This window comes from Ostrinia nubilalis, chromosome 4 (assembly GCF_963855985.1).
Source record: "Ostrinia nubilalis chromosome 4, ilOstNubi1.1, whole genome shotgun sequence".
Taxonomy (NCBI): domain Eukaryota; kingdom Metazoa; phylum Arthropoda; class Insecta; order Lepidoptera; family Crambidae; genus Ostrinia; species Ostrinia nubilalis.
In genome coordinates, this window is record NC_087091.1 from 7,155,661 (window position 1) to 7,180,718 (window position 25,058).

General features: G+C 31.5%; 1 protein-coding gene and 1 long non-coding RNA gene across 26 annotated transcripts in view; one reads left to right on the forward strand and one right to left on the reverse strand.

Annotated features, from left to right (window-relative positions):
• LOC135088587 (alaserpin-like) overlaps positions 1 to 23,994 on the forward strand; it is a 39,139-nt gene extending 15,145 nt beyond the window's left edge. Inside the window, exons 6-10 of one of the 25 annotated variants that reach the window (XM_063983472.1) lie at positions 300 to 440; positions 1,115 to 1,324; positions 1,427 to 1,574; positions 5,148 to 5,280; positions 23,902 to 23,994. In XM_063983472.1, coding sequence (XP_063839542.1) covers positions 300 to 440; positions 1,115 to 1,324; positions 1,427 to 1,574; positions 5,148 to 5,278 — 630 coding nt within the window. In that variant the 3' untranslated portion in view covers positions 5,279 to 5,280; positions 23,902 to 23,994. Of the gene's footprint in view, positions 1 to 299; positions 441 to 1,114; positions 1,325 to 1,426; positions 1,575 to 3,932; positions 4,070 to 4,547; positions 4,930 to 5,147; positions 5,281 to 6,003; positions 6,139 to 6,633; positions 6,759 to 7,253; positions 7,421 to 7,658; positions 7,814 to 8,260; positions 8,413 to 10,117; positions 10,266 to 10,735; positions 10,906 to 11,885; positions 12,043 to 13,472; positions 13,616 to 13,963; positions 14,106 to 14,558; positions 14,696 to 15,608; positions 15,748 to 16,239; positions 16,356 to 16,953; positions 17,085 to 17,388; positions 17,523 to 18,396; positions 18,516 to 18,969; positions 19,089 to 19,625; positions 19,769 to 20,594; positions 20,723 to 23,901 lie in introns of those variants that run through there. The other 24 variants (XM_063983475.1, XM_063983482.1, XM_063983480.1 and 21 more) reach the window with 24 other exon arrangements.
• LOC135088609 (uncharacterized) overlaps positions 21,321 to 25,058 on the reverse strand; it is a 136,725-nt gene continuing 132,987 nt past the window's right edge. The window contains exon 2 of the long non-coding RNA XR_010261063.1: positions 21,321 to 22,289. This is a non-coding gene — a long non-coding RNA (uncharacterized LOC135088609). The remainder of the gene's footprint in view (positions 22,290 to 25,058) is intronic.

A 25,058-nucleotide genomic window follows, 5' to 3' on the forward strand; every position in this document is an offset into this window, starting at 1 on the left:
ATGGCCTTTTAGTGTGTAAATTCACGGACAAAATAAAATAGATTCAAATTAATATACATTTGGTACACTGTATTGTATCAGATCTTGTGTCCACAGTAACTTTAGAGATTTGAACCAAGGGCGCCGCAGCAACAGTACTAACAGTCCAACTACAACAGCAACAGTACTAAACAGAATTATCAATTATTCCATAAAATTTAAGACAGTCACAATAAAATTCACTTCTGCTATGATAATTATCACACTGACATAATGTATGGTTATGTATTTATTATCTAATACCCCAAATTCTCCAACAGGGCACCTGGGAGGAACAGTTCGACAAGGCTTTGACAAAAGACAAGGACTTCCACGTATCCAAGGACAAGACCATCCAAGTGCCCACCATGTTCAAGAATGGCAACTTCAAATACGGCACCAGCCAAGAACTTGACGCTCAGGTAAGTGGTCACACCGCGCGTGTGCATGATTCCTAGCGAAGGTAGTTGTAGTTCATTAGATGTGATACTCTGATAACGTGTGGGCAAGCTCCTACGCTAGGTGGCCCGACGATCTGGTGAAGGTTGCTGAAAGAAACTGGATGTGGGCAGTCCAGTGGCCTAATTCACGTAGATCTCGCTAACGTTCCGAAGTCGTCCCATTGAAAAACAGATCTAAATCCGTGTTCACAAGGGTCATTTTGATAGAACGATTACTCGATAGGATCGCAACTCAATGTTTTGTTGTCGTTGAAGTTTTGTTACGTGAATAAGGCTACAGGACCAGTCGTTATGAAAATCCTTGGGGGAGGCCTTTGGCGACGTCGTTTGGCTGAAACGATCGAACCAACTCTGATAATGCTATTGTTAACGTTTTCACTAGTAACTGATGTCATACTTACTGGGACTCAACCTAAATTAATTTTACTACTTATTAGAATCGAGTTTATTTTACAAGGTTAATTGATACATACAATATCTTACAATACGCTGTGTGTATTCTAGCTAGGTTTAGATTAGAAGCCATATCATCTGATTCGAGAGAATTAACTTGCAACGGAACATAAAAGCGTGTACCACCAAGCTTTTGTTTCCCAAAATTGAAATTGAAATAAAAATATGAAATATATTTACAGTTATTGGAGCTTTACTACGAAGGTGGTGACTCCGCGTTCCTCATCGTATTGCCCAACAAGATTGATGGACTGACAGAACTGGAAGAAAAAATTAAGGACCCATCAGCTTTGGCCAAAGCCGTAGAGAACATGTACAATACGGACGTTGACGTGTTTCTGCCAAAATTCAAGATTGAAACTACTATTGACTTGAAGGATGTTCTGCTAAAGGTGAGCATAACGTCATAAGGAGGTAGCTGCTATTCATCAGCAAAACTCAAAGAGTTCTCTTTATCTTTTATTTTTGCTAAATATTATTATCTTCATTTCCAGATTGGTGTAACAAAGTTGTTTTCGCCTAAAGACGCCCGACTGGAGTACCTCTTGAAGGGTGAGGGAGACGGTTTGTATGTGAGCAACGCTATCCAGAAGGCGTTCATTGAAGTCAACGAGGAAGGCGCTGAGGCTGCCGCGGCTAGTGGTGAGTCCAACATTTTTAACTAATTAATTATCAACTGGGAAGCTAGAAGAAACTTTATCTTAATCAATCTACTGCGTATTAGCAGAGTAAATACAAATGAGTAGGTCATCTTCATAGAAACGCCCGAGTGCGGTTTGTATGTGAGCGCGCCAATACGTATGCGGCGTGCACGCACACACTGACAAAATTTAGCGTGGATTAGCGGTGAAGTACGCTGAATTTTGTCAGTGTGTGCGTGCGCGCCGCATACCTACGTATTGGCGCGCGCTCACAATCATACAAACCGCGCTCGGTGCGTTTCTATGAAGATGACCTACTCATTTGTATTTACTCTGGTATTAGGCAGGCAGAGATAGAGAGAAAGTATCTACTAGTCTGATGAGATTTCAACAAGATAGGAACTTAATTACAGTCACCATTAAAAAAAAGGACGTGATTGTTAATTGAATTTGATAAAATACGTTGTCTTAGTGTGACATAAATAGAAGGAACAGTCTTCTAAATTCATACAATTACGTATCAGTTGTTTCTATTACACAAAAATCACCTGATTATTTTTTTCCATCGATACAAATAAGCAATTCTATTTCTGCGTCTTAAATCCTTCGTCCACTACAAATTTTACAACTGATTATGATTTGGCAAAACAGTGTACTGAATGCACTAATAACAACTTGAAACAATAACTTTTCTACAGTGTGAGTCACGTTAAAGTGTACATATGAAAATAGATGAAACTAGACCTATTTTTATCGACAAAAAAGAGGTCAAAAATTTTTTGAGATTTTTTTTTTTAATTTTTTGTAGAATTTTTTTTCTTCCAATTACTTATTGTAAAGAAAACGTAATAACTTTTAAACTAAGCGGTATATCCTGATAAAATAAAAACAGTAATAATGCTAAATAACAGGCGATACTAAAAAAATACATAAAATACACAAAAAAGGCCAACAAATAATAAAAAATTATACTTTTTGTAAAAAATCTGCTTTTAAATTCGTGTTTTTTTGGTTATTTGATAAATTTCTCCAAAAAATGCCCCTATAACAGGTAGTTTTTATTACTTTGTATTATTCTCTATCGTATTATCTTCGTAAAATCAAAAATCGCATGTCTCTATCCCTATCACAACATTTGCTATGATCGTTTGAACAAAGGCCTGCCACAACATTATTCTCCGCTACAGGTAGAGACAATTTTAATTTTAACTAAAATGCTTATTTTACTTCGAAATCTTTTGTTTTTATTTGAAATCTAACTTGTCTTTATCAAAATTACAAATCTAGAGCCATTTTCAGTTTCATTGTTAACGAAGCGTTGAATGGCGCGCCCGGAGAGGCTTAGTTCAAACGATCATTGCAAACGTTGTGATAGGGATAGAGACATGCGATTTTTGGTTTTACAAAGGTAATACGATAGAGAATAATACAAAGTAATAAAAACTACCGGTTATAGGGGCATTTTTTGGAGAAATTTATCAAATAACCAAAAAAACGCGAATTTAAAAGCAGATTTTTTTCAAAAAGTATAATTTTTTATTATTTGTTGGCCTTTTTTGTGTATTTTATGTATTTTTTTAGTAATGCCTGTTATTTAGCATTATTACTGTTTTTATTTTATCAGGATATACCGCTTAGTTTAACAGTTATTACGTTTTCTTTACAATAAGTAATTGGAAGAAAAAAATGTCGATAAAAAATTAAAAAAAAATCTCAAAAAATTTTTGACCTCTTTTTTGTCGACAAAATTAGCTCTAGTTTCATCTATTTTCATATGTACACTTTAACGTGACTCACACTGTATATTCACAAATCATTTAATCATATTATCATATAGTAAACCTACGACAGGTTAAATCATCCATCCATGTCACTAGACATGACTAGGTGAAGATTTTTTTATAAGTTCAAAAACCACCTTTTTAGAAGGCTAAATACGTCCTAGATACGACCTTATTTATTTACCGATCCGGATGTCACTTGATAAAATCTAGTATATTTTTATGTTATTTTACTAGTCCAGAATTTTAGTTTACCTAATTAGTTTCATTAATGTCAATGTTCCCGGTACCGATCTTTAGGTTTGTTGGTTTGGGTAACAAATTTTTCTACGTTAATAGTACGAAGAAATTAAAGCTATAAAATTTATTACATAGGACAAACAATTAAATCTCCAAATATTGCTTCTAATGATTCCAAAATTATAAATTTCAATTAGTTTATATATTTTTTGAGGTTTTCATTTTACCTATTTTAAACCGATGATGTCAAGGGGTAATAAAAATACGTGTCATTATAATATTTTGATTTCCACTGAGAATAATCTTCTATACATCCCTACCGCTATATTTTTTTACAGCCTTTAAAATAACTAAAAGGACAAAACCAATGCCAGCACACATATTTGAAGCAGATCGTCCCTTTTATTTTGTGCTCAGACATTTATGTATTGAATTATTTAGTGGAGAATTCAAGCTTTAGGTGATTTTTCCAAAGTAAGATAATAAAACGCCTAGAATATGTATTACGTTTGTTTGTTCAGCGGTTTGGGCTTAGGAATACCGTGTTCATGGAAAAATGATTTTATTTGTGGTTAATATTGGTGTCATTAATACAGTAAAATAATTAGGTTGTGTAGCGTAGAAAATAATTAACATAATTGGAAATGGTGCAAATTATAAGTATTGTAACTTAAACGATATTTAATGTTTATAAATCTTTGGAATATACTTGAAATAGACTGATTTTTCAATATTCTTATAGCATACTTTTTCAATAAAACCACTGAAATACATTCGTTAAGTATGCCATAGTCGAAAGAGACTAATAATATTATGACGGTGCAATTACACTTACAAAACGTCATTTTATTTAGATTCGTCAAAGTAACCATTGAAAATAGGAGGCCTTTCTATCAAATCATTAAATTTTAACAAATATTAAATTCTAATTGTACTTTTTTGTATCTTTACAGAATTTACGGTATATTTCCGCTCCGGGCGCGTCGTTCCTAAACGTATAACTTTTAACGCAGACCGACCCTTTTATTATAAATTAAGATATAATTCGGTAAACCTATTTAGCGGTCTATACAAGCCTTAAAAATTTAAAATAAAAATAAATTGAACATAAATACCTATAGTATTACATAATTAATATAATATAAACTAACCAAAACATGACAATCTTATAAAAAATATAATGTATTATGCTAACGCTAAGTGACGTCTGATGTTTCTTAAAAACACCAAAGTTATTGTAAATAAAATAAGTATGGAATCATTGTAATTTATTGTTATATTAAGTGTTTTTTATTGTTTCTTATTTTTTTACATTATTACACGCATAACATTTTATTGTGTTGTTTTTTTATTTTAACAAAGGCCTCCTATTTAAAAAAAAATGTTGAACATCATACATGTTTATTTATTATTCTTTATTGGTGTAGGTATAAAAAATATTAATTAATATTATGATTTGCATTTATGTTCAACCATTCTTTAGGTAGGTAATTATAATCAAAAGAGATGTTTTTCCAAATTTAATTCTTTTATCATATTGTTTTTGATTGCAGAAGATACTTCGAGGATAGTAGGAGGCATATTTTCAGCAAATGTACAATTTGTTGCAAATAGACCATTTTACTTCTCTTTAAACAAAAACGCCGTGTCTGTATTTACGGGAGTCTTTGTTCAACCGTTTTAAATGTAACCATTTTTTTATTATTATTTTTTTTACTTCAAAATGCTACATAGCAATAAACCTCTCTTTCAGTAGAAGCTAAACAAAAAAATACATACACATTTTAGTTTTAGTAACTTTCTGCACTAAAAATTGCTTTTTTTTTAATCTTCCGAGTATAATAATAAATGAACACTTATTATTCCTTAAATTGCTGGTGCTACAGAAACTACTGGGCATGGTTTTATCCTGAGTATATATTTTTTCAATTGCAGGATTTTTTGATAGAATTTTAGGTGGCATTCCAGAAAAGACTCAATTTGTTGCCAATAGACTATACTATTCTTTGAACCGTATCTGTATTTACGGGAGTCTTTGTGCAGCCTTTTTTAGATATAGCCACTTTTCAAACTTTACAACTAAAGCAAACTGTTTTTCAATTTCTTAAAATACAAGGCTTATAAATAAAAATACATTTTATTTTTAATTTTTAAATTAGGTTTAGTTTAGGTTAATTAAGTAGTTAACTTTAAATATTAATATGAAATATTTCTTTAAAAAAATACCAACTCCCTACGTTTAAATTAATAAATAGACCCAAATCAAATCCACCCTGACAAACCCACTTTACTTTCGAAATACATAATAAAAATACTGTGATTTAAATATAGCTTTTAAGTTGATAAATATTATTTTTATTTATTAATTTATGTATTATGATATAATTTATTACTTCTTTCCAATTACAGGTTATGTAAGCCTTATTGTAGGTGGTATTCCAGATAAAGAAAAGTTTATTGCAAATAGGCCATTTTACTTCCGTTTAAACCACAAGAGTTTATCTGTTTTCACGGGAGTCGTTGTTCAATCATTTTAGATGACATGTAACAATTTGTTTTGACATTTTCTTAATTTTAATGTATCATTCAATCTGTCTCTAAAATACTAAAACATTTTTTACTAACTTCTTTACTTTTAATTATTATGTAGACCCAACCAAAATTGTTCGATACTCTTTTATAAAATTGGAATATAATAATCAAAATAAAATTAATACTTTTCCTAATTTCCTTACATAAATAATATCAAAGTATCTATACTTCTATACTAATATTATAAATGCGAAAGTAAGTCTGTCTATCTGTCTGTCTGTCTCGCTTTCACGCCTAAACCACTGAACCGATCTTCATGAAATTTGGCATAGAGATAGTTTGAGTCCCTGGTAAGGACATAGGATAGTTTTTATCCCGGTTTTTGAAACAGAGACGCGCGCGATAACGTTTTTCTGTGACAGACAAAATTCCACGCGGGCGAAACCGCGGGCGGAAAGCTAGTAAAATAATATTTTCGGCTTAAACCTGATCAATATTACATTTCAGCATTCAGTTCAAGAATCGTCGGTGGAAAAACGCCAACCTTTAAAGCGGAGAAACCTTTCTTATTCTATTTGACATACTACACCGTGCCCCTTTTTAACGGACGCTTTATTGGAGAGTTATAGAAAGTACATACACATGATTAATATTTTTATTAACTTCAATTAAAATTACATAATTAATTTTATTCTTTGATCACTGAAATTTTTCTTACTAATTAAATAATTAATCACAAATTAACAATTTAATTGTCCTAAATAATACTATCGCTTACGCCCTCGCATCCGTTGAAACGTACCTGCTTATAAAATATAAGTTTATTGACTTTTTTTTTGCATTTATTTTGTATTCTTTTTTGTTTTTAATGATTGACAGTGCTGGAGATTTTTCACTATATAATAACGAATTCTTAACACTTTATATTAAATTTCTCATTCATAATAAAAATAAATGAGAAAGTTTACCATTTAATGTAATATTTATTGAAGTAGATAATGCGTGTAAACAATAATAAATACATCTGTTTTTAATGCCTGGCTGTATAGAAAAGCCTCATATAAATCGATCCATTCAACTTTTTACTTGTCAATTTATACACACGTTTTTAATTTCTTTAATTTCAGAATTTGGTATTGTATTGATGAGCCTTCCACGAAGATTTCATGCCAATAAGCCGTTTTACTTTGAATTGAGATCCAATAACGTTGCTCTATTCAACGGCGCAGTTAAGCAACCTAGCTTATAAATAAGATTAAAAAACCGTCGTAAAATAGTCAACAGAACATAATCCGTAAATATCAGATTTTTATTTTTAGTGGGGTTTTCAAAAAAGGATTACTGAGAATTGCATAGGGATTGGAGTCGCTTTTCAGCATGCCCTTATTTTGAACTACACCGATGTTCACACCACACGTACTCATACATTCGTTTATAAAATGACTAGGTACATCGTAAAGTGCCTTCACACACTTTACTTCAAGACTTTTCGGTGCCCAGGCATCTATTTATTTAATCGTTTTGAATTTCAGAATTTGGCATAAAGCCGCCAAGTCTCACACAAACAATTAATGCCAATAAGCCGTTTTACTTTGAATTAAGATCAAATCACTTCGCTCTATTCAACGGCGCAGTTATCCAATCTGGATTATAAAAAATGGAAACGCAAGAATCAAGTTGTAAATACGTAATATTTGATTCTTCTTACTTCCTTTAGGGGTTTCGTTGCATGCGCGTGTTGTAAAACACACCATCTCAATCAACTCGGCCATTAAATTATCATATTTATTATTTGGCTGCTTTCTTTGAGATGATCTGCTACTCAACACCGTTTCCTATAGGACTGACGTTCGTAACAAAGATGCTCAGTCACTTATAACCGCGTTCAATCATAGTTTTTTACTGCTTTTATTTAGACTATTCTTATAAACTTTTATTCAAAAAATAAAATAACAATATCAAAATAATAACAGTTATAATCTTCAGAAAACAAACCTGCCTATCAAATATTTAAAAAACAATGAAAAATAAAAGCGTTAAGTATTTTTCCTTAAAAATTACAACGAAAGAAATAAAAGAATAATAGATTTAGGGCTTTGTTACTTTTTTAAATTTATTGTTTTACTTATTGCAGAGTTCTCCTTCATATTCACCAGTTTTCAAATTAAGCCAAATTTTATAGCAGATCGGCCATTTTACTTCGAACTACGCTATGGTTTTGACATGATCAATTTATTCAATGGAGTGGTCCTGGCCGACTCCTTAATTTGACATGTATAGTTTCCATTTTCATTTTAACTGTTAAAATTAAAGGGCATGGGACTACTTATCATTAAAATACCTAACTATTTTTCTAATGCAATTAATTTTCATAACCTTAACAATCCATTAATATTAAAATCAGAGCAACTTTCCTAATCAATCGTAACTCTGTTACGTAATATTTTTCCGATACTTTTTTATTCATATCGGATTATTAATTAAACCCATTTTTTAATAATATGCAGTAATTAATTCATAACGTGTTATTATTTATTTCACATTTACAAACATACCTACCTTCGTGAGGAAGCTTAACATCTTTATGTAATATTTATTTATTCTTTAAAGTGGTTATTATGCGTGTAAATAAAAATATGTCCGTATCGAAAAGCCACAAAAATCTACTACTTTTTAGGTACTAGCACAGAATAAGTAATAGTACAGGTACAGAAGGATTACTCCGCAAGACGATTTAAATAAATGCGAGTCTTGCTACGACGCGATACAGTGGAATTCAGCTCGCACAGCACTACGTACCTACAATTTTATTCACCTACAAGTTTTGTCTCTTTCTATCGCGTGCCTCTGAACTCTTCTTACGCTGTTAGGGTTGCTGTCTAGTAGTGTCTAGTAAAAAAATAATTAATCTACTTATTTGTAATGAGGTACGTATGTAGGTAAGTACGCATTCATTATGGAAAACCTTGGGAGAGGCCTTTGTCCAGCAGTGGACGTCATTAATTGGCTGAAACGAACGAACGCATTCTGAGCAGTAGTCATGGTAGGTTAGGTTCCTATACTATCCTAAGAATTATTGATTACCTACATGGCCAACATACCTTTCAGCATCTTTTTGTAAGCGAAAAAAAATATAAATCCGGTAGATTTCTTTTCGAATTTAAACACCCGAACGCCGCACAATAATATTTATTTCTCTTTATGTCCATTTTTAAATAATACTTCGATCATAGAATTAGGTACTACAACGCAAGCCAGCGTCCTGACGGGCGCGCGCGTGACACTCGACTGATATAATACCCGCCGGCGGGGCGCTTCGCTGTAGGTAATTATCGGATGTACCGCGCGGAGTGAGCCAGGCCTGGTACTAGTCAATTTATAATTTGTATATTCACTTAGCCGTCCACCAAGATTTTATGCTAATAAGCCGTTTTACCACAGAATAATAATAAGTACTACGTACAGAATGTTTTCTTCGCTAAGGTATTTAAAAAATGTATGCTATGTATGCTCAATGTCGTTAACAATATGTAAGTGTAATTTAGCTTGTCTCAAAAGTCGAGCACCATTTTGTTGACAAACGTCGCTCGCTCGTGATTGTCCTGTCGATTAGTGATCTCAGGAGGGGTAGTTGCGTGTGTTTTGTATTCGATGCAAACTCGCGGAGATGAACAGGCCTGGTTTTACTTTGAATTAAGATTAAATAACCTTTCTTTATTCAACGGCGCAGTTGTCTTAGCTAGCTTGTAACAAAATTAATAATCATCCTGACAGATTTTTATTTCTTGTGGTATTTAAAAAAGGGATTACTAATTAAAATATTTTGAACTATACATACCGATGTTTAAATCACATATAGTACTCATAATATTCATAATATTCATTTTAAAGAGGAATAGGTATTTATCGTAATGTGTCTTCACACGGCACACCTTACTTCAATAATTTTCGGTGCCCAGACATCTTTTTATTTAATCGTTTTGAATTTCAGAATTTGGTATAAAACTGGCCAGTCTCCCACCATCATTTAATGCCAATAAGCCGTTTTACTTTGCATTAAGATCAAATCGCTTCACCTTGTTTAACGGCGTAGTTATCCAACCTGGCTTATAAAGCATTGGAAACGCAAGAATTAAGTTGTAAATATATATTTGATTTTATTCAACTACCTTAAGGTTAGAGGTTTCGCTGCATGCACATTAAATTTTCATCATACCTTGTAAGTACTCGGACAGTGAAAACAATATTATGTATACGATTACTTTACTGCTTTTTTGGGACCTTCAGCTCAACACCGTTTCCTATGGGACTGAAGTTGGTAAAAAATACATACTAATAATTATACAATATCTCTATTTATATTTTGGATTGTTATTATTCTTTTTTTCACGCCTAAACCACGCCTAAACCACTGAACTGATGAAATTTGGCATAGAGATAGTTTGAGTCCCGGGAAAGGACATAGGATAGTTTTTATCCCGGTTTTTGAAACAGGGACGCGCGCGATAACGTTTTTTGTGACAGACAAAATTCCACGCGGGCGAAGCCGCGGGCGGAAAGCTAGTAAAATAATATTTTCGGCCTAAACCTGATCAATATTACATTTCAGCATTCGGTTCAAGAATCATCGGTGGAAAAACACCAACCTTTAAAGCGGAAAAACCTTTCTTATTCTATTTGACATACTACACCGTGCCCCTTTTTAACGGACGCTTTATTTTATTGGAGCGTTATAGAATAACAAAAGTACATGCACAAGATTAACATTTTTATTAACTTCAATTAAAATTACATAATTAATTTTATTCTTTGATTACTGAAATTTTTCTTACTAATTAACTAATCAATAATTACAAATTAACAATTTCATTGTCCTAAAAAATAATACTGTCGCTTACGCCCTCGCATCCGTTGAAACGTATCTACCTGCTTATGAGATTTGCGTACGTACGTACGTTACGTATTGATTGTTTTTTGCATTTATTTTGTATTCTTTTTTGTTTTTAATGATTTCTACAGTGCTGGAGATTGTTCACTATTTAATAATTAATTCTTAACACTTTATATTTATTTCACATCTATCTATACTTATAATAAATCTGTAGACAGGTCAATTCTGTACATGAAATATATTTTCAAAATAACTATCAGGGGGTGATTACTGATTAGTGATCGATACTGATGCCAAAAATGCAATCAGTAAAATTTTTGTCTGTCTGTCTGTATGTTCCTTATAGAAACAAAAACTACTCGACGGATTTTAACGAAACTTGGTACAATTATTCTTCATACTCCTGGGCAGGTTATAGTATACTTAGGAATTCCCACGGGAAAGGGAATTAGCGGGAAAATCCTTTTGTATGAAAAATCTAAACCGCTTAAGTTAGACGTTTGAAATTTGGCATGCACCTTAGTAAACTTAAAGCTTAGTTACAACAGGATATTGCAAAATCCCCACGGGAACGGGAGTTAGCGGGAAAAAACATTTGTTTGAAAAAATCTAAACCGCGTAAGATAGATGAAGGTTGTAAAACGGGATCCACGCGTACGAAGTCGCGGGCGGCCACTAGTTTATAATAAAAATAAATAAGGAGGTTTACCATTTAATGTAATATTTATTGAAGTAGATTATGCGTGTAAACATTAATAAATACATCTGTTTTTAATGCCTGGCTGTATAGAAAAGCCTCATATAAATCGATCCATTCTGCTTTTTACTTGTCAATTTATAAACGCGTTTTTAATTTCTTTAATTTCAGAATTTGGTATTAAATTTATGAGCCTTCCACGAAGATTTCATGCCAATAAGCCGTTTTACTTTGAATTGCGATCAAATAACTTTGGTCTATTCAACGGCGCAGTTAAGCAACCTAGCTTATAAATAAAATAAAAAAGTCGTCGTAAAATAGTCAACAGTGTGCCTACCATGAGTTTACGTTAGGTGTGCTCGCTAGCGACTGCGTAAAAAAATGACATTTAAATGTATGACATATTGTGCAGCGCCCCTAGCGGCTACTTTCAAGAAATAAAATCTTCATAGAATTTTTTGACGTATTCGCTAGCGAGCTCACCTAACGTAAACTCATGGTAGGCACACTGAACATAGTCCGTAAATATCAGATTTTTATTTTTAGTTGGGTTTTCAAAAAGGGATTACTGAGAATTGCATAGGGATTGGAGTCGCTTTTCAGCATGCCCTTATTTTGAACTACACCGATGTTCACACCACACATACTCATACATTCGTTTATAAGATGACTAGGTATATCGTAAAGTGCCTTCACACACTTTACTTCCAGCCTTTTCCGTGGCCAGACATCTATTTATGTAATTGTAGCAAAATCATGTAAGCGTTTTCATTAGCGTTGTTATTTATAAATCAAATCAATGTATAGTCTTCTTTAATTAAAAATAAAATAACTTTTTTCTTCCTTTTATTTTATTTGTTTTTTACATTTAATTTCAGCTTTCGCCATTGTACCAGCAATGTTAATTACAAAGCCTAATTTTAACGCAAATAAGCCGTTTTACTTCGAATTAAAACACAACCACCTTAAGGTTTTCAATGGAGTTGTAATGATGCCCTAAATTAACTAGGTATAATTAAATTAACAATCTTATTTAATGTTTTTATTTTTTATTATTAACAACAATTACCTAGCCTACAGATTGGGTTATGTCTGTACTTTACGGTCATATTTTAAAATCGTAGTTAGAATACTCAATGGGCGTCATTTTTTAAAGTAGTTAAAATATTTAGAATACTCAATAAGTAGCGGACCAGACACTATCAGTAGGTAGTAATGATATTACTTCAATTATTTTAATGTCACTGTGGTGATTGGTAAGGAATGAGGGTTATAGTGCAACAATGCTATTTGTATGTGGGAAGATTAAGAATGTTATTATCGAAGGAAAGAAAAAAAGAAATTATTATTTTTATTGATAGTGTCTGGAGGCCTAACATTACAAATACAAACAATATGTAACACAACAAACAAAAAGATACCTACTATTAGTATAATATTATGCATCATGCATCTTTGTACACCACCATTACACCAGAACTAAGAGAACTAAAAAAATATTAATATTCACTTATTTAATATCCTTCGGTACAATATGCATTATTTAATATGCACAAATTGTATTAAATATTATACATATTTTTAATTTATTTATTTTTTCCTCGAATTATGATCAAATTTAAAAGTGGTCAGCAGTCTTATATTGTTTTAATTTTTTTTTTTGTAGAATTCTACAGATTCATTATCTCTTTGGCTTGGAATTAGTAGGTAACTACTTAAAACTTGATTATAAAAGTAACTTAATTAAAATATTTCCAGAATTCCAAATTGTGACATACAGTGAACTCATAATGGAGAAGAAAATTTTTGACGCGAGCCATCCTTTCCTATACTTCTTCAAGATTAAAAATCAACTTGTATTTAATGGAGCCTTCCATGAATAGTTCAACAGAAAGGTGCTAGTACGTTGAAGTTTTCTGTATTAGTACGAAAAATGGGCTTAATAGGCTATAATTTATACCTTACTGGGCTTTACAGGCTATAATAATGTTATATTATGCTTTTTAATTTGGGAAAAAATCTATTGTTTTTTGTGTAGGTCTGCATCAAAATATTATACTGATTAATATTTTATTTTATTTTAATTTTTTTAGACACGGACTACATTTGTTCAAATACTACAATATCCGCCATTTGCACCAAAGTGAAAAAAAAATAGATAGATCAGTTAAAAAAAGTTTGATAACTTTAGGAAAGTGGTCATAATCATAACTATTAAACAAATCTTTGATGTTTGACGTTCATTGCAGCTTTCGGCATAGAAGCAGCAAGTTACATTATCCCCAAAGAATTCCGCGCCAACAAGCCGTTTTACTTTGCATTGAAGCAAAACCATCTAAACGTTTTCAACGGCGTTGTAGTGGACCCTTCAAACACTAATTAGTGTAACATGTACGATTTAAATTTTCTCTTTTGCCTGCTTTAGGTTAAATTTTACTAATTTATTTTATAAATATAATTATGTATATTTATTTATTGCGGTTATTTTCGTTTACTCTACATTCAATATAATTCATAAAGCATCTGAATGAATCATTTCGTTTTCATTTTATTTTTCACTTATGGTTTTTCTAAATCTTTTGGCACATTAGTAAAAAAATATGTATATATTTAATGGCTAAATACTTACTGATGAACTTAGGATACACGCGTACGATTATCTAAGATTTAAGAATATGGAAAGATATGTAGAGAGATACTTATGTTAAATATGGAAAGATAATAATAAGAAGTTGGTTTGACTTTTACAAATGGTAAACGAAGTAAGATTATATATATATGTATGATGTATAGCAGTGCAATTTGACATCAATAAGCCAATAAATTAATGATTGTTTATTTCAGAGTACGGCATCATAGTACCGACTATGTTAAAACAGAAGTCTCTATTTGACGCAGACAGGCCATTTTACTTCGAATTAAAACATAAACACGTTACCCTCTTCAATGGAGTTGTAGTAACACCATAAGAAATAAAATAGGTAAAATTGTGTTTGGTTAGAAAAGTTTTTATATTGATTGCAAGAAATGTATACACATTGGGCTTATACAATGTATTAGCCCAATATGTATAAAAATTTGGCTCGGTTCGCATTTCGAAGCATGCAAAATAAATTCAAAATTAAAATACATTAACTCTGTAGAAGCTTAAGTTTGAAAAGGGTTATTAGTAAGAAATATAAGTTTGGGACTAGAGTACTTACGAGTAGGTACACATTACAAGGATATTTATTTATTTATTCTTATTTGCATTATTTTTACAAAATAAACCTGTTTATATTAATGAAACCAACAATCGAAATCATCAAATATAGCATGATATTACCACATTTTCATAAAATTAATTGATATAAATTTTTATAGATGCAGCCATAAACTATTATTTTTATTACTTTATTCAGCAAAACTTTTTAAAGAGATTTATTCATTTAAAACATGATTAAACGTGGTTACATACGGAATATCAAATAAGTGGAGTAGGTACCTATTTGTTAATATTTCGCCAAAAAATATAGGTTTTAATTGCTACTCCATTCATCCTGATTAGTTGAAATAGCGACTGTTTGACTTATTAAATGGCCTGAAAAACGTGTTAACTTTTAATATTAACTATTTACACACAGGCGAGTAAAATTAAAACCAAGCACATTTTTTGTGGACTTTTACGCCCGTATTCACAAACGATGCTTGCTTAAGTGAAGCAGCAAATCGAACGCACAGCGTTGAATAGAGCTCTGTGATTGGCTCGTGCGTCACCCTGTGCGTCCACGCGCACTGTGAGACCTCATTGTAATGTTTGTGAATACGGGAGTTAATAAACGAGTATTAAGGTGTTTACACACTGACGACTAAATTTAAAACTAAGCACATTTTTTTTTCTTATTTTGTTTCTAGCGTTCCACGCTGTCGGATATAGCCTTATCATAAAGCCGAAGACGGTTTTCGACGCCAACCATCCTTTTCTCTACCACCTTAAGATTAAAGATCAAGTTATGTTCAGCGGAGCCTTATATGAATAGTTAATTCATATTAGGTATTGTAACGTTTGTTCGTATTTTTAGCATGATATGTGCTAATATGTGGTTGGAATAAATACTAGTAGATAGTATGTGTACATAATTCATGATACAATATTACACTTTCCATACAAATGTTGAGGATGTACAGCCGCCAGCACATGAAATTATATACTTACTCCAAAGTGGCATAGTGCCTATATTCCTTTGGCGTCAATTTATTGACATTGTTTTACTGTCGCCTGTACATAATCAGTACCATAACGTTTTCTGGTTCATAACAAGACAATTACTTAAAACTGTGTGTGTTTATGTGTTTTACGCAATCATTCATTATAATACTTAATTGATATTATCACAATCTAAACAACTGACTGAAAGCAGTAATAAAAAATAATAAAACTTGTAGTTACTACCTACTACAAAAAATAGAACCAACTGCAGTGGAATTAATTTGCATACCATTTTCGACTTTAACAAAAGGTCATAAAAATATGAATTGATTGCAGTTTACCAAGTAGAGCGGATGGAAACCCTGCCTATCAGCTTCAAGGCCGACCATCCCTTTATATTCGCTCTGAGGGAAAATAAAACTACATTATTTGCCGGAAATTTCCTATCTTAGGTATCTATTTATTAGACTTTCGTGGTTACCCAGCTGCTATTTTTTACGCTGACTTGCACGATGATTGATAAAAATCATACATTTTACTTAAAATAACCATCCAACCAACCATCTGACATAGAACATTTAACATGAGATATACCTACATAGGCATATAATTATTTGCCAATCGCAAAAAAATGCAATTAACTACAAGAAATAGCAAAAAGAAGCAAAAAAAATGTTAAGGATGTATGTAATAAACAGCATTAAAATCCTATATTGTTGAATCAGTCGATTAGTTCGTAACCAGTTTTTTTTTATTTTCAATAACGTGTTCATTCCAAGAAAATTATTAGTTATTGAAATTATTTAGTGTAAACAGTCACAATGACAATATTATGTCGAACAAATTAAAAACTTGGAAAATTTACAAATAAATTATCTTGTAACAATGTATCTTGTGAATATTTAAAGGGTATTACTACCCTGCATTGATGAAATTTCGAAGAATTCACTCAGTGTATAATAAGTAGCTCCGAAGAGCAGTCGAATCAACATCAGTGTAATTTGCATTTTCGACTTTAATATATATAATAAAATTATTGATTGATTGCAGCTTACTACGTAGACCGGATAGATTCGGTGGACGACATTTCAATACCAATCACCTTCAAGGCCGATCATCCCTTTATATTCATTCTGAAGCATTATGAAACTTCATTATTTACCGGAATGGTCCTATTTTAGGTATCTATTTCATGGTTAACTGGCTGCTTTCTGTTTCGCAAGTTCTCAACTGACCATAACTATTTCTAATATAATTATTTCGTTAACAGCACAATGTATTTAATTTTTATAAATAGGTACTTTAAAAAAAAAAAAAAAAAAACAATTTATTTTATTTTGAATCCAATTATCTATGACCAATTTTCGGTAACGGCAACTACATAATAATATAACTTTTGTTAAATAAATAAAAAAATATGAAAGACCGACGTCCCTCGAGTAAAAATGTTGTGGGGACATAATTTTTGTTCATATTTATTTACAGCTTTCGGCGTAGCGTATGCAACTTCAGTCGACTACTTCCCGCCGTTACCTAAACAATTCAAAGCTGATCATCCATTCTATTTTATTCTAAAGCACCAGAAAAACAGATTATTTATCGGAATGGTCCTATTTGAGGTATCAATTCTAGGCTTCTATGGCTAGCTTGCTGCTTACTCGACTAACTCACAAGATGACACTATAAATTTCGTTAACAGCACAATATTTAACTATGAACACAAAAATACACTGTCTTGTCAAAACTTTTACGAACATAAAACCCTACTCTCTTTTTGTAGATCACAAAAAATTACAATTGGTAATAAAATAGGTATTATATTTCACTTTACTCTGTTCGTTGTTAAATTGTTCGTAATAATTTATTTTATTTTCATGTTCATGTCACTATTTACATTCGGGTAGTGGGTAGTCAATGCGAAAAAACGCTCAACGGTTGGAATGTGCGGGTGTCAAAATGTCCATACGGACCGGCTGTTAGTGTGGCAAAAAGTATGTACGTCGAAATGAGCAATGGTTAAAATGATCTGAAGTTAAAATGTCTTCGAGTTTATTCGAACAAGCGTCTTATTGTATAATAGCTAACGTGAACACGTGTTTAAATGCATCAAGGTAAAAATATCCAAAAAACTCTTTATTTACTGGACTACAAGAACATTGAACATTTTGACATTTAATTTTATTAATTTAATCATGAGCACAACATATCAGTTGATCATTTTATCTATCACACCTTTTGTTGTACTTGTATTTTGTGATGTGTACCATTTGTCACTAAACCATTGTAACCATGCTAATAATGTACATTTTGACACTGGGACTTTTTGACGTTCATACTTTTTGCCACACTAACAGCCGGTCCGTATGGACATTTTGACACCTGCACATTCCAACCGTTGAGCGTTTTTTCGCATTGACTACCCACTCCCAGAATGAATTTTATTTGCAAAAAAAATCCTAGTCTAAACAAATAATTATTTTGAAATATTTACAGCATTCATTGTCTCGGTAGAGTCATTTTCTCGCACCGAGTCTTTTGAAGCTGACCACCCGTTCATGTTTATACTAAAAGAAAAGAAAAATACACTTTTCATCGGAGCCGTCTACTTTTAGGTATTATTCAAAGATTAAAAATACTTAGCTTTATGTTTAAATTGCACGATAAATGATAATGTAGCTGCATTTCACGCAAATAAGCGTCAACTTCTATTCTTCTTCTTTTTACTTTTTTTTTTCATTATTTTTGTTCAAACGATCATAGCAAATGTTGTGATAGCGATTTTTGGTTTTACAAAAGTAATACGATAGAGAATAATACAAATCAACACAAAAATACACTGTCTTGTCAAAAATTTTGCAAACATAAAAACCTCCCCTCACAATCATTTAATACCCTCTTTTTGCAGATCACAAAAAATTACAATTGGTAACAAAAGACTTAGTGTAATTTCACTTTATGTACTCAAATTGTTCGTAATAATTTATTTTATTTTCATGTTCATAATATGTCACTATTTAATTTTAAAATCCCAGTCATAAACAAATAATTATTTTGAAATATTTACAGCATTCATTGAGTCGATAGAGTCAATTTCTCGCACCGAGTCTTTTGAAGCTGACCACCCGTTCATGTTTATACTAAAAGCAAAGAAAAATACACTTTTCATCGGAGCTGTCTACTTTTAGGTATTATTCTAAGATTAAAAATACTTAGCTTTATGTTTAAATTGCACGATAAATGATAAAGTAGCTGCATTTCACGGAAATATGCATCAATTTCTATTCTTCTTCTTTTTACTTTAAGGGCAATGATTGAAAAAAATAAGTTTTTAAAACAAAAAATCATCAAAGATCAATAGTGATTACAACATTTGGCAGTGCTGATAACAAACATTCAACAAACTCAGTCACTGTCTGCCGGCTTAAATATGGAATAGAATAGAATAGAAAACTAGTACCTAACAATAAAAAAAAATAACAAAAGGAAGGTCATTAATATGTCGGCTGTAGAAAGCAGATAATAATATAAATAACACAAATCGGGAACGGCGCAATTATTATATTATTTAAGTCATTTAAATAACTAAAAAATAATCGTTTAATGTTGTTTGATGACCGAGTAGGTCTGAAAATAGGACGTAAACTGTTTTTGATACCCCTCCCAGTGCAAAACGTTTACTGGGTCAGTTAGTATTATTTAAAAATTTTGTTCGTAATTTACAGCTTTCGGCGTAGCATTTGCAACTTCATTTGTCAACTTCAAGCCGGTACCCAAAGAGTTCAGAGCTGATCATCCATTCTATTTTATTCTAAAGCATCAGAAAAACACATTGTTTACCGGAACAGTATCAAACTTTTAGTTTCAGGTATTAACCATAAAATAAAATATCTACCTACATAAAAAACTAATTTATTTTTAGGTTGTGTATTGCATGGTAACTCACTAAATTTATTAAGCGTGTGAATTAATTTTTCGATTTTATAAACTATAATTTATATTTTTGAATTTACTAGTGTACTCGGAGGTAGATTTTAGGTTCAAATAATTGTAAATAGAAAGTTATAAAAACTAAGCTATAAGTAGTCTGACTGAAGTAAACCGACTTGCACTTTGAAGAAAGACCTCGCTATATCCAGACTTTTAATTTTAATATAGTATTACCATCTTCTACCTGAATACTGGGTCCATTCGAGCTATTATAGCAGAAGAAACTCTTTTTACTTACCTTTGAGAAAAAAAAAGAATTTGACCACAGTGCACTTATTCTGAAGGTCACATCTATGCACAGAAGACTTAGTAATTTAGCCAGCCTTCATCCGAAACTGAAGGTGAAGAATGAAGATGGTATAAAAAAAAGAACATTTTTTTATGACCACACCTCCGGTTTGATTTTAGGATCATTCTCATTTTCTTTTCAAGTATGAACAATAATGAACATACAGGCTTAACTAGAAAATGATCACACTCAAGCTAAAAATTTCAATTCAGAAACCGGGGGATAGTCTGTAATTTCGTTCCGTATTTTCAATATTTGAAAAATAAGTCGAGTACCTACCAATTCTTCGAAACCCGTATATTTAGATTTTTTTCAGACTTCATTATTATTATTGCATTTTTTTATGAAAACCCCAAATAATGAAACGTTTAAATCATAAATAAGAAGAATAGAAAAGAATTTGTCTTATTTACAGAATACGGCATAACGTTGCTATCGTCTGCCGTCTCTCCGCAGCCGATCAAATTCAAAGCTGATCATCCGTTCTTGTTCGTTCTTAAGGAACAGAAAAATACTCTTTTTACTGGAGCTGTCTACTTTTAGGTAAAATAGCGCCCAATTATTGGGCTCTAATTTTAAATTAATTGTGTTGCGATAGTGTTGCTCCTTCTTGCCCAGTTCTTTGGTCATTGTAGATAGGTACCATACCTTTAAAAACCGTAGGACAAATGGAAAAAGTATAGAAGTGCCTTTCATGCAACGAACCGTTTTTAACTTGGTGGTTGACTTTAAACGCTATAAGACTGTGCTTGGGTCTCTCTAGGATACAGTAATTTGTATTACCTACCGTACATCACGATATTTGTCGTGAAGTAAACGAGCATTTTCGATGGTTGAACCATCGAAAATTGGATTTCCACTTCATTCTTGCCTTAATTTAAATGATTTCACGCCTCTATATGTCACCATATTTAATCTGTTAGTTATTGGCTTTTATTTGTCTCGTCGTTTTTAACTGCTTCTATCCTTTATTGTTTGTTAATTTTTAAATTACTGAATCCATTGAACTAGGTACTAATTTACCATATTAAATAACTAATAGGTAGTAGGTGTAACGTATAAAGTAATAAGATTTAGATCCTATATTTTTTAAGTTAGCTTCTAGAAACTGTAATCTAACCAGTACATAGGTACTTATTTATTTTGATCTAACCCATGTTTAGTGAGCCACCGTGCAAAGCCCTACATTTATATTAGTTTTTCCACGCTTAATGCACTTAGATATAAAAACTATTCTACTTAAAATAAAACTTTTTCAAAATCTTTCCAAATTCTTCAATAATCTTAATTCGAATTGGTAACCTTTATGTTTCCGTTTTAACCACGGGGAATTTTCAAAAGGCCTTTTTTCAAAATTTTTCAACTATAGCCTGACCAGGAACATAAAAACCCTGGCATAGAGGCGCTTCAATTGCATTTGATAGTGCAACACTGAGTACAGTCGTACCTGTGTTAAATTAATAGGCTAACTTTATGTATCAGGATTCAGGATTACGGGCTAATTTAATATTTTCATAAATTAACGAAAAAATATTATTATAGGTAACCTGATTTAAATAAATTAAATGAAACCATCAATCGAGCTAGTAGATTTATTTTATTATTCATCAATAATCAAATTCAGAACTTGAATATTCAACTGCAATGTCTGCTCATGAACGCTTCAAACTCGGTACTTCTTTCCCAATCCCATAAAATTCAACACTTAGAAAGTGACAAAATTTTTAAAATAGGTAGTTGAAACAAACCACAGCTAATTTTCATAGTGGACTGTACTATACGATAAACATGTCAGTCAATTTGACAACCTTTGTCGGAAACATTATTCAATGAAAATATTGTCCGAACCCTTAGTATTTCTCTTCGACAAATACTTTAACACATTGTGAACCACTTTTCTTTCACGACTATAAAAATATTTTAGCAATTTAATTCATAAAACCAATTGCGCACATTTAAAATAAAGTTTGTTTACACTTTGACAGCAATAGACTGACATGCAAGGTGACATGTCAATGAAGTTTTCAGTTACTGTTGCCATTAAAAGAAATTAGTACCATTAGTTTTCCGCAACATGGCGAGGGTTTTTATGTTCCTGGTCAGGCTATACCTACTCTTCTAAGCTGCGTTATGTGACAAATAGAACAACAAAAGCACACAAAAAAATAAATAAAGACCATTTTGATAAAAAAAAATCACTTAATTTCATAATAAAAATATATAAAAGTGCGAATACTGGTGCGAATAACATAGAAAAGATATTTTAAACATTGCACTTACTTAACTATTACTCTATTTATTTATACACATACTCATGTGTGTATAATATGTTACATATTAATTCTGTATCATTATGAAATTATAAGTATTTTACGTAAAAAATAATTTATTTTTTATGTTTTTCATCGATAAACTTTAAAGTATCACCTTATTTTTTGCTCATTAATTATCTTGAAATACCTATCTTATCTTAATCTCCTTCCTACTTATTATTATTCTGTCTTTACTGCTTCTCTTCTACACTCCTCAAAATACACAGCACAAAGCGCATGTTTGGTTTTTGGTCTGTTTTATGTGTTTTGCTTTCGCATGTTCTCTTGAATGGTGCATGACCTGGGAATGGACTTTCAATTAGATATTTTATTAGGCACTTATCTATGAAAATGCTGAAATATCCTAAATTCCTATAAAAGTTTCGAGTTATGAATCTTTTAATATTATTTTCAGTTTCTTTATTGTGTTATTTTAAGTTAGGTAATTTAATTTCCAAAATATTTTCAAATAAATATTTAAACATAAAGATACTTGGATTCTTATACCTTAAGGCTATTTATAGATAAGCCCCTAATATTTTGTGCTACTCATAGTACTCTACATAGAAAATATTTCTTTTTATGAAGATTTATAATGAGATACAAAAATATTTTAACACTCGAGTACTATGTGTAGTTGTTGGGTATTGTATGTTTTGAAATGGTTTGTGTTCATCACATTTTAAATGGTTTAATTAAACGTCTGTATAAAAATATTTTTTAAAGAACTGAAGAAATATCTACCTATTATTTATATCTTTGAGCAAAAAAGTGTCAGACTCGGTTATTTTTAATATCTCAGTTCATTTTGTTTATTGAAATAAATAATTTCATTGAAACCATTTGAAATGTGTTGTGGCTTGCGCATTCTTGTTAACATAAACGCTTAGCAATGGGCTTACTCAAGAAACTGTTTCAATTTAAAGTAAGAGTTTGTTTGTGTTGAGACAGATGGTACAGTCAACAGCACATCCAGCTAAATACATAATAGTACGATCTTGTGTAGAGGCCATTTTGCAACAAAAATATAGTCTGATATGCTGTTGACTGTACTTTTATTATAAAATAGGTAATTACAGCTCGTTACTGACTGATAAGTAATATGTATTGTTTTTTATTTTTTAATAAATTTAATTATGAACTCCATAAAAATACTAAAGTTAACCCCTCAACTTGTGACTATGAAATAGATAATTAATCTATATTTTATATAACAATAAGTTTTTTCTTTCTTTGTCTTAAGTTAAATAAATATCTTTTACATTATCTGTGACATAATACTCGTAACGTAACTTGGATCTCATTGTACATTTTAAAAAGCTCACCAAATAAGTATCAGTCTGTATTGGGCTTTAAAATTAATGTTTATTTCATAATTTCGTGATTATTAACGTATTTTTATGTTTTCAGGAAATTTGACAAATGAAAATTATCATTGTAATAATAATGAAGACTGGATGAATTTGCCATTTATTGGTTTTAATAAATTTGATACTTTTAAAACATTGTTTTATTACTTAATCCCATAATTTTTAGGCTGAGTTGCACCACCTAACTTTAACAGTTATTTTAAGGATAACCGGTGTTTTTTGTATGGAGTTTTTTGACGTTTGTTAAAGTCAAAGTAAGATGGTGCAACCCAGTATAGTATAGTATAATATCATTATACAGGATGTTAGGTAAATGGGTATATGAGCCGACACTAGCCCATGTTAACTTGGGCATATAAATGGTATGGTGAAGTCAGAAATTTGATATCATCATTTGACTTTTTAAAATTTTCATACAAAATAAATTTTATAAGATCCGATTTGTATGAAAATTAAAATAATTATAATGAAGATATCAATTTTCTGACTTCACCACACCATTTATATGACCATGTTAACATGGGCTAGTGTCGGCTCATATACCCATTTACCTAACACCCTGTATAAATTCAGTCATTTCTGTCCTGGGTTCGATTCCCTCATGGAACTTGGAAAGTAAAACGAAAGTACAAAACTTTTAAAGATAGACAAAAATAGAAATCTTGCGACAAAACTTTTGAGTGTAAATTCGAATTACAGCCTAAGTTTAAGATCAACCGACATAAAGTCTAGGTAAGAAATAACACAATATCCACAATTAGGACAGTCTCGGTGGAAACAGTCGTGAGATTCCACATTCGTCATTTTACGTGCAAAAGCATTTTGCCCCCACCTTTAGTACCTATTCACCGCACCAAAATACTCCTTACTTCCGACTGAAGTTTAATGGCGCAACCATGACTCATGTGTGTGCACTTTAACATATGGACTTAAGGTTCAATCTGCGGCCGCTTTTCAGCTCAGCGAGTCACCAGCCAGCATTGTCCGAGCATTACCACACCCAGACACCAATTTGTTAAAGTATAAGTAAGGAACCACGGAAACTAGCTGATAGACTGCTCTTTTGTGCTCTAATGAACGCTTTCAGAGGAACAACGGTACCCTGCCAGATTAATGCTCACCCCACCTTTCACCTCAGTGTTATCTTTATGGGCGAAGCCATTGTTTGTATTGAGCGGTGTCATGATTTGTATTGTC